This window comes from Poecilia formosa, unplaced genomic scaffold, assembly GCF_000485575.1.
Source record: "Poecilia formosa unplaced genomic scaffold, Poecilia_formosa-5.1.2 Scaffold21, whole genome shotgun sequence".
NCBI classification, from domain to species: Eukaryota; Metazoa; Chordata; class Actinopteri; order Cyprinodontiformes; family Poeciliidae; genus Poecilia; species Poecilia formosa.
Genome location: NW_006799960.1, coordinates 1,951,785 through 1,962,379, shown reverse-complemented (window position 1 = coordinate 1,962,379; position 10,595 = coordinate 1,951,785). Strand labels below are relative to the sequence as shown.

The following is a 10,595-nucleotide window of genomic DNA, read 5'->3' as shown; positions in this document are numbered from 1 at the left end:
ACCACAGTGGTGCCTGTGGTCCTCGGGGCCCTCGGCGCAGTCACCCCCAAACTGGAGCATTGGCTCAAAAAGATCCCAGGAACAACATCAGTCATCTCAGTCCAGAAATGTGCAGTTCTAGGCACAGCCAAGATACTGCGCAGAACCCTCAAGCTCCCAGGCCTCTGGTAGAGGACCCGAGCTCAGAGGATGAAAGAGACCACCCACGGAGGGTGAGAGGGGAATTTTTTTTTATATATATATATGTGGAAACAATGAAGAGCCCACTGCACTGAACCCCATTGTAAACCTCCTGGTTATCCCACCAAATATTGATTTCTGAACTCTTCCTGAGTTCACATTAGTGTTGTTTCTAAACGAACATGAACTTGTTTTCTTTGCGTTATTTGAGGTCTGAAAGTGCTGCGTCTTTTTTTTTTGTTATTTTGACCATTTCTCATTTTCTGCAAATAAATGCTAAACTTTAGCTTGGAATTTCGGAGACATGACATCAGTGGTTCATAGAACAAAAGAACGATGCTCATTTTACTCAAACACTCACCTATAAAAAGTTAAATCAGAGAAACTGATCATTTTGCACTTGTCTCAGTTTTTTCCAGAGTAGTGTATATGAACATCTTTACTTCTTTCTCACACTAAAATACAAATAAATTTTAATCTAATTTAGTGGGACTTTGTGTGAAAAATACAACGTAGGCAATATAGTGAATAGCTAGTTAAAATGTTTAAGGGTTTTGTTTTTTTTTTTAATAAAAACTGAAAGGTATGGTGTGCATTTGTGTTTTGCCTCCTGGAGTCAACATTTTGTCGAACCACAGGTCACTGAAATTACAGCTTCTAGTCTTTTGGGTTACGTCTCTACCAGCTTCAAACAGACTGAATTTGTCTGTTTTTTTGTTATTTTTTATTTACCTCAATCTGCCCTCTACTAAACTTTAAACAGTTATCAAGTCCCAGCAAAAGAAGCAACCACAGTTTTCAGCATGATGTGGAGCATTAGTTTCCTACTAATCTTGGCATTTTGTTTGTATTCCTAAAAGCTACATTTTGGTCTTGTTTGATCAGAACACCTTCTTCCACGTGTTTTCCTGTGCCTCTTACATTAACTATGGCAAACGGAGAAATAAACTTTCTCTGACTTCCAAAAAGACCAGAATTGAGGACTGCACAAGTAATAGATCCTCTACAGCTCCTCCAGAGTTACCAAGGGACTCGTGGTTGTCCTTTAGTTTATTTAGATGGTCGTATTTTGTAAATTTGCAGCTCATATTCTTCCTACTATCACATAAAGGATTGAACAGTTGATTTATGACCTAACCATTCTTCAAATCTCCCCTCAACTGTATCCCTGACCTGTCTCCTGTCTTCCTTGGACTCCGCTTAGTATTTCGGTGACTTCTCAAATTATGCATCATTTTCTCACCACTTCACAATTGTCCATTACTTCATGTGGGCACAAAATCCCCCCAAAAGAGCCAGAAAATTCAAAGGGGAACTGCTGAAACCGATACCAGGTACTGTCTTGTAAGCTCAAAATAAGCTAGAGGAGGTTTCTGCTCTCGCAAATGCACGGGCAGTAGATGGTGAGAACACATGCAAGAGTCACAGCCCTGCAGTGGGATTTCCCTCTGCAGCAAACACATGATGGCATTGGCAGGCAGACAGCTGTACTTGTATAAACAATGACACGCAAAGCACGACCCCGTCCAAGGAGCTCCCACACATTACGCTGCGTCCGTTATGTTCCAGCAGCAGAAACAGCTGGAAGGCAGCTGCTTGCAGGCAAAACAGTCCAGGGCTTCACTTGAGAAGATGTTGAAATATATTGAGACACTTTGATGTGCGCAGAGGGAACTTTTAGCAAATACCTAAGCGCCCATAAGTCACACAACGATACCTGTTCCGTTTCTAATAAGATTACAAGTAAAAAATCTGGCATAAATGCCGTATCTGGATTTTAAAAAGTGACTGATAATCCACATATTAATCTCAAAATGCAATGAAGAAGACCGGCCCTTTGTACCCATGAGCTCAAACTTTCCCACAGTTTACAAGTTACGTAAATTACAGCGTATTTGGCGTGTGGGTACGTCAGAATCCTGACTGTACGCTCCCGGATGTGGAGAAGCTCCTCAAATTGTGTGTTTTGTTAAAGTGTTAAAATTGTTCAACCTTTTTTCCCTTCTTGTAATAAATCCACATGAAATTCAGAGAGAAATTCTCAAAAGTCACAAAAAAAAAAGTTTTTATCACCTACCCTCTCATTACATTTTATATTTTCTAGTTTCATCAAAACGTCTTTCGAGAAAATTCCTTCACATCAACATAACCAAATTGGAAAATAAAGACAAAGTGGGCTTTGACTCAAAACCTGCCCCTCCTGTGGGTTTAGACAAATTAAATTAAATATCCAAAGTTGTTCTCCTAATTTACTAAGACAGAGACAAGGGGAAAATTGAACAGTAGACCCCATGTGGAGTTGATCTATGGCGTATGATCCAGTTAATTGCAGCATAGGCAACTCAGGAGACGTAATTGGAAAATGTATCAAATAGTTGTTCTGTATCAAAAAGCTGGATTGGGAAGTCCAATTTAAAAAAAAACAAAAAAACAGGTGACTTTAGAAAAACTTTTTTCAAGTTTCTAAAAGTTGCATTATAAGTTTAATCGTAATGCCACGGATAAGAGTAATACTCACATGAACGCATGATAGATGAATGCCCATCCTCTCGGTCTCTCCAGCACGTTGTAAAGGCAGTTTTGCAACTTTCTGAAGCGCTTACTTGAAGCGGATGCGTTGGCTCGGGGTCCGGGCGGTCCGGGCAGCGGGGTGCCCAGGAGCCCCGTGCGGTGAGACGGGTGTCCGCGCTCAGGGGTGGACGGTTCGCTCCGCTCGGTCTGGACGGCGGTGAGCGCCACGAACTCTACCCGCCTGTCGTCGTTCGGCGCCGGGGGAACGAGCATTCTGAGGCCGCCGTTGTTGGATGGACTTCCGAGCATTTTTTTTTTTTCCTGTCACGACTGTTTCTCCTGTCACCTCTCACTGGATCATGCTCTGGATCTTTGCCTCAAAGTGGACTACAACTTGTAAAGTCCCACAAGCCTCGCCGTGCAGGCTGAAACCATGCCTTCTGGTTTGTTTGTTTTTTGCGGTCTCGGTAGCTCGGTCAAGCTTCAAAAGTTATCTGTAAATCAAGACACGGTCGTAAAAGCCAGAAAGCGCAATAGTTTGATTAGTGCGTCGCGCTGAAACGTGACCCTCAGTGACCATCGCTCAGAGTCAGGTGTAAGAGGCTGATCAGCGGGACGCAGAGGGGTGATCACACATGCATTAACTCCAATAACACTGCAAAAACGACCTGGCATCACTTTGAAAGCAGCGCGCAAACAGTCGAGTCAAGCAACGCGCACAGCTTTTGTTCAACACAACAAGCGAGCGTGACAGCGGTGCACTTGCTCCACGTCGTCTAAAGTCATTTCCGTGAATAAAGGCTGCTGTAATTGAGTTACTCTTAGCTGTTTCTGTCGTTGCCGCGCCACATCAGCTCTCCTCCTGGTGCGCCCCTCCGGTCCAGCGCTCCTCCGCTCCGGCAGGCGGGGTGGAGCGCGCAGGAGTCAGACGCATCAGGGTGCTGACAAGAAACTGCATCTGAGAAAGAAAGAAAACAACAACTCCAAAGAGAGGTTCAGAAAGAGATGCCTGGTGGGAGAAAGCTGGTCTCTACTAGGTGACTCTGCTATGTGGGGAGAAACTGAAGAGGCGGAGAAGTCGGCGCGCCAGGATGGAGAGCTGCACAGCAGCGGGACGAATGAGACAGCACTAACAAATCCGTCGTTTAGGAAGATTTCCTGGGAGATGAACTGTGCTAAAAGTTGGATGATAGCAATGCACATAAGCCTCCGATTTAGCAGTTTCTGTTGTAATCCGATCTTACAAAATACAAAAGCACCCCCATGGAATGGAAAATGTGTTCCATAAAAAAATAAAAGTCAGTGTATAATATACATTAATTGCACACGCATGTTTATTTCTGTCAGTTTTCCTAATTGCAGCTAATGAACGCTTGACTGTCATCCAGAGGTGTCAGTGACTCCATGCACACATATGTTAATCCACAAGCAGTCATTGCTAATGACACTGTCTGCTCACGGAGCATAGTCATGGAAAGTTGAGTGGAAGGAAAACCTAAAATTCAGTTTCTCAGACAAGAAGAAAATTACGTAAGAGTTGCAAACATTACCTTGGACTTTGGACCGGTAGGCAGCAGTCCAGTTCTTTCTCTCCTTGTCCCAGGTTAGATGCTTCTGTCATTGTCTCTGATTTAGGCATGGCTTCGCTCGAGGAATGCTACATTTGTAGCCCAAACGAGATGTTTGGCTCTTAAATGACTGAGTCCAGCTTGAATGAGCCTTGTTTGACGGTCTTCTCAAAGCTATTGTCACCCCTGCTCCTTGTGGGGGTTTTTTTTCTACTATAGTTTTCCTTCCCACTAAACCTTTTTAATACAGCATTTTGTGATTGGTCAGCTCCGTTAGCAATGCTTTTTGTTGCTTGTCCTCCATGTGGAGGGTGTCAGTGACTGTCTGCTGGACAACTGCAATTTTCTCCGTGATGGTGAAGACCATCAAATTACACTTCTGTATTAAACAATGTCGTTTTTAAAATTCACTTCATGAGAGAGCTGAATTATTTGTTTTCGTTGGCTGTAAACTATAATCATTAGAGATACATTATTTAACTTTCTGAATCACACTACGATAAATTAACTTTTCAATGATGCTGATAATGATGTGACTTACTGAGATGCACCTTGGAGCGTTTCAGAGCGCCATGTGCTCAGGTTGTCATCAAACGGTGGGGTTGTTTTCCCCCTGAAATCTAAATGTCACTCGTGTTTATTGTTAGAAGGGGGCTGGATCCATGGCGACAGCGGTTTGAAACAGTAGAAACAGGTGCTGAGGGACACAGCGACACTGACAGTCTGTACCTCATCCTCAACACACACCGCTTTTCTAAATCTATGACTGTGACACACACAGGGACTTGTGGTTATGACACAAACGTGATGGTATACGGAGCTCAGTGTCCCGCAGCAGGATCACCTGTCTCAGGGCCTCTGAAGAATGCATGGAGAGGTGCCTTCCCAACACCCTGTTGGCCGCAACATCTCAGGCACGAACCAAAAAAAGACTCTTTGTGTTTTCTGTTGTTAACTTAATTCCTGATAAAAACAAATAATATTTACACAACTAAAAATCTGAAATATTTTTGCGTTTTTTTTTTTTCTTAGCACCGTTTACGGCGGTAGAAAAAAAACAAAAATACAGAGTCCATCAGTTTGTAATCTATAATAAATTCAGCTGATCTGTGAAAACCTCAGTGTCATGGCGTGTTGCTTGAAGTAGGACCCAGATGCAGGAGCGGCAGAAGCGGAGAATTGATGATGAAAAACGGGGAAAAACGATCAAAAGGTACAAAAATCACGGGGAAAAGAGGGAGCCAAGACAGAGCAAAAGAACAGGAATCCAGAAACCAAAGACAACAGGGAAGCTTTGGGAAAATAACGGGATTTGATACAAGGAGCCAGCAAGGAGTGGCTGAGAATGAGTTGTATATTTGGTTACTGAACAAGGAACAGATAGCTAATTAGAAACAAGTTGCAAGTGTGAGGAGAGAAAGAGAGAGTAAATGGCACATGGGGTGAGGGAGAGCACACAAACTGGGTAACTAGGAAAATGAATGTATCGCTAATAACCAGACATATAAGAAAACAAAAGTTATTAATGAGCTGAACTAGAGGGAAACAGAAACACTACTGACCTAATGAAAGAAAAGAAACACACACACATTAATAATAAAACCCAAAACATCCCAAGATCCTCACACTCAGAGGTTTGAAAGGAAACAAACAGCATCACGAAGACCAAGACACAGCAGAGATGAAGTTGTCTAGAAGTTCAACGAAGGATAAAGTCATATAACCATGTTCTAAAAATCTGTAAAAGCACAATTTGTCATCTGACAACGGAAATAGTATGACAGCTCACTTACACTGACAGGCCAGGAAAGGGCAAGAAGCAGCTTGCAGCCTCATGCTAACTGAGAGAAAACCATGTTACAATGGTCCAGTCAAAGCCCAGATGCAAATCCAACTGAGAATTTGTGGCAAGGCTCGATTCTTACGATGCACTTCATCCAGTCTGACTGAGCTTGAGCTGCTTTTGAGGATAAATAGGCAAAATGTTTTCTTAAAGCTGGTAGAGACAAACCTGCAAAGCAATTGGGTTCTGCAAAGCACTACGAAGCACACGTTTCACATACTTTGTAATAAAAAAAAAATTTTTTTAATCATATTTTCTGTCGGATAAAGCCTAAGTAAAAAAGAATTCAAGTGTATTGTTGTGATGTGGCAAAATGTATAAAAGTGTTCAAGGAGAACTAATATTTTCACAGAACAGTTTAGACTAAATTGATTTCCTTTAGCTCAAAAACAATGAACATTTTTGCTCTCGTTCCTGAAATCCTTATTTTCCTGCCAGTAATAAACAGGGAAACTCTCCTCCACGCCACATGCATTCATCTTATTCCATACCACCAGCTTATGGAAAATGGAGTCCCTGGAATGGCGCGTGGGAATGCAGCCGAAGGGTTTCACAAGTAGAAAATCTAGACATTATGCGCCTGAGTGCCCTTACATAACACATCACTAATCTTAGGCTAACTTCACTAGTGAGTGACTAAGTTGTTGCCTTGCAAATTGAATCACCTGCTGACAGCTGCACAGCTGTGTTAATGCAGACACTTTAGTGTAAAACAAACCGCTTCATAAGGCTTGAACAGGATTCAGGATAGCAACTTATGTAACTTTATTAACTAAATTCACTACTGATTTTTTTTACATATACTAATAAATTTCCAATATGCACAAAAGAGAAATCTGCCCCCGTCTCTTGGCTTCATCAGCCTTAGCACAACAGATAAAGAAGCCTCTGTTAATTAGTATTTATTATTATTTTTAATTATGAAGTAAATAAGAAAGTGCAGTTTTTGCAGTTATGCTGCATGTTTTTTGCAATGTCCGTACAGATTATCTAGAATAGTATACGCATAACATTCCAAATTAAATCATTTACTGTTTTGTTGCTTCAAACTATGTGGTTTATATTTTTTTAAATGAGCCACTTTTAAGTCAGCTGACCTTATTGTACTTTTTTTCCTGTGTAAAAATTTGATCAATTTGTTCTAAAATATGAAAACAGGCATATTTTTGTGTAATTTCACTCCTTCCTAAAATAAAACTGACTTAGTTCATGTTTGTAAGTATGTTTTTGCAGCTTTAGACACATTTTATTTTGTAGCAACGGGGGCAAAAGTAGCTCTTGGGTGCTGTTTATTTCATTTTCAACAGAATAAAAAAAAACGATTATCATAGCAAAACGTTATGAATTTAGTTATAAAGTTTTTGAACGTCTTTCGAGGCCGATTCACATGGAGGGGAACTGTTTATAGTCTCCTTCATCTGACCTTCCTTAAGGTAGGAGTGTTTCAGCAATGCTCCTCCTGTTAAGATGTGTAAGGGAATAAATTGTGCACCAATACAGTCCTGTACAGACAATGTGAAGGAATGATACATTGAAAACTGATCATTCCATTGTAAAGTGCAAAGAGGTCACCGGCTTTTTCAGCTGCCCTTCTAAGTTCATCTGTGCTAGTCTGAACTTCATCAGAGCGTTCTAAACTCTTCTTCTCTTGGTCGGTTTCTCAGCGTTTCGTGCTCTTCCACCAGGAATTGAGGATTAGAGCCTGGTGTGAAGAAAAAGGTTCCTGTGAGCTGTGAGGTTTACAGCCCGTCGTGGACTCTATGAGAACTTAAAAATACTCATATCAGCTGTGCCTCTTGCACACAGCACAACACAAACTCACCCCACCGCCCCCCAGCCCCGACCCTTTTACTTCCGTTGCGCACTCGGACGTTTGCTTACTCCGGCTAATGTCTTTCCCAGACCGCAGTTCTTGTTTGTCTTTGTTTAATCTTTTCTCTCCTCCGTCTTTCATGCTTCAGACGTCTTTAACGCGGATCCGCAGCGGCTCTGGGAAAAGGAGGAGATGAGTTGTTGATGCTGTGTTTGTTGTGTGGTGTGAATGTTGTGGTAAAGTCTGATTAGAGTCTTCGGAGGGATCAAAATGACGTTGTTTGGGGGACGGAAACCCGGGGCGAGCTGCTCACTCTGCAGAAAACGAAAACTGTCTCTCTCACTCTGCCGTTCAATCCGGCAATCTGCCGTCCAGAAGCGTGAATACGTAAGAAACGCAGACCGAGTCAGGAAATGACGGCTTGTTTGGCCAGAGGACTCACTCACTGGCCCATTCATGGCCAGTCAAAAGCACCTTTGTACTTACTACCAGAATGATGGTTTAGTCTCCACAGGGCTTCACAGGAACATTTTCTGGCTAACATTTTCATCAACTGTCGGGGATATTGTACAATAAACGCTCAGTTGTTTCTATCTGTAAAAATAAAATAGTTTAAAAAAAAAACAACTTAAAGCTATAATTAGACTGCAAAAAAAAAACAGGAAGCAAAACAAATGTTGGATAACTGTGCTGCTGTCTGGACACACTGACATCTAACTTACATGCTTTGAAAATGAGTCCATATACTTTTGAACTTAATTTTTTTTTTTAACATGCTACACTTACAAACTTTTATGTAATATATTAGGATTTTATGCTAATAAAAGTAGTGCAGGTTGTGAAGTGGAAGAAAATAAAAGTCGAGTTTCAGAATTGTTTTACAAATGAAACTTTTTAAAAAGTCGCCTGCAAACATTTTATTTTAGGGATTTCGACCCCTAAAATAAAGTCCGCTGCCATCAGAGGTCACCTATTTAGTAAAACAGGATCCACCTGTCTGTAATTTGACCTCAGTAGAAATGTTGCGCACAGCTTCCCAACAATTTAAAATTTATTCTAAAATGATTTTTTTTTTTTTTTACCACTCTCTGTCATGAGGTGTGAGTTTGTGGATAGACCAAAAATGCAGACAGGAGCTGGGATCATGTTGAGAGAGTTGTAATGAAAAAAGATGTTAAAAACTTACAAAAACCCACAGGGAGTCAGAGCAGAACAAAAACCGGCAATCTGCCGTCCAGAAGTGTGAATACATAAGAAAAAGCCAGCAGGGAACACGGGGGAAAATAACAGGGCACAAGGTGTTAAACAGGAGGAACCAGCAGAGAGTGAAAGGAGCAGAAGGACTGAATTAAAACTAATTTAGAAACAAGACTGATCAAAGAAAGAGACTAAGGAATACAAAATAATAAATAAACCTCAAAACAATACAGGATCCTAACACTTTCTGAATAATGGAATCAGATAAGATTAAGTGTCGTTTACGTCTGAGTTGTAAGAAACCATCTGTTAATGTTGGTCTATGTTTATGCAAGACATAAATTGCATATATTTTTCCAAAGAATCAAGTTGGAGGTGCGTTCCGAAACAACCAACATGCTGCCACCCATGCAATTTTCTTGCAATATTACATATTATTCAAAAAGCCTCATACATTTCCCCATTGCTTCCAGTTAGCTCGAATGGGTAAGAGGGGATCGTGATCATATTCAATCCTCATGTTCATCTCCTGGTACACAGTTGTTGTTGTTTTTAGTTATGGTTTAAAAAAAAAAAAAACACAAAAAACTAACTGAGACCAGCTGGTGTGAAGGCCCAATCACAAGGTCTAAACCACAGCCAGAGCGTTCAGCAACCAGGTCATATGGCCAAAGCTGCCTTGATCTGACCAGGTGGGCGAGCCAAGGAAAATACCACCAGACAATCCCTTTCACGCTTGACTTAAGCACAAATGTTCTCACAATCCGCGTTCTTCTTATTATAAAGAGCTGAGCCTGAGTCTGCGCTCATTAATGCCGTTATTGTTCAGCGATTTAAGTCGATTAGGAAAGGGCCTCCCAGTTTGACAAACGCTTTAACCGGAAATCAGCACAGCTAGAGGCGCATCTAAGCAGCAGGAGCAAAGTTCTGCACTTGCGATGCTTTTTAAACTTTGGTTTCAGCACTGAGCCCATGCTGACAACGACACATTTAAATGAGCAAAGTAGAGCATTATGAGCCTCCTTCATCTCTGCCTGCCTAATTTCCTGTCAGATCATAATTACCTCTTCCTTTTAAGATTTAGGTCAAATAAAGAATGCAATGCAATCTGATCTCAGAAAAGCTAAGCAGCCTGCAGAATAATAACCCGTGACTCTATTGTGCCACATCAAACTTTTCACCTACTCTGGTAATAAGATTAGTGCTGTTCATATAGGCTGGATTGGTTTTGGGGAACGTGAGCAGATACAGTAATGTTCCTTCAACAACGTGCTCAATAAAAACACCTTGTGTGTTTAGGAAGAAGTGAAGAAATGTGTAGCAGAGAATGTTTGCACGCAGTGTTTGTAGGTTGTTGGATCAGTGCTGCCCTCTAATGGTCACTTGGGAAAACAACAGGCAGTTTAATGTAACGAAACAACTTTGAATTTACTTAAGTGCCAGCGATCAATGTCAAATTACCATAGTGGCAGCAATGGAGATT

The 10,595-nt window shown here is 41.3% G+C and overlaps 1 protein-coding gene across 5 annotated transcripts in view; it reads right to left on the bottom strand.

Moving 5' to 3' along the window:
* Nucleotides 1-3,845, bottom strand: part of kcnq4 (potassium voltage-gated channel subfamily Q member 4) — a 57,924-nt gene extending 54,079 nt beyond the window's left edge. For 4 of the 5 annotated variants that reach the window (XM_007547672.2, XM_016669279.1, XM_016669280.1 and 1 more), the window contains exon 1: nucleotides 2,699-3,845. In XM_007547672.2, coding sequence (XP_007547734.1) covers nucleotides 2,699-3,000 — 302 coding nt within the window. In that variant the 5' untranslated portion in view covers nucleotides 3,001-3,845. The remainder of the gene's footprint in view (nucleotides 1-2,698) is intronic. The other variant, XM_016669282.1, reaches the window with a different exon arrangement.
* Nucleotides 3,846-10,595: the final 6,750 nt, after the last annotated feature.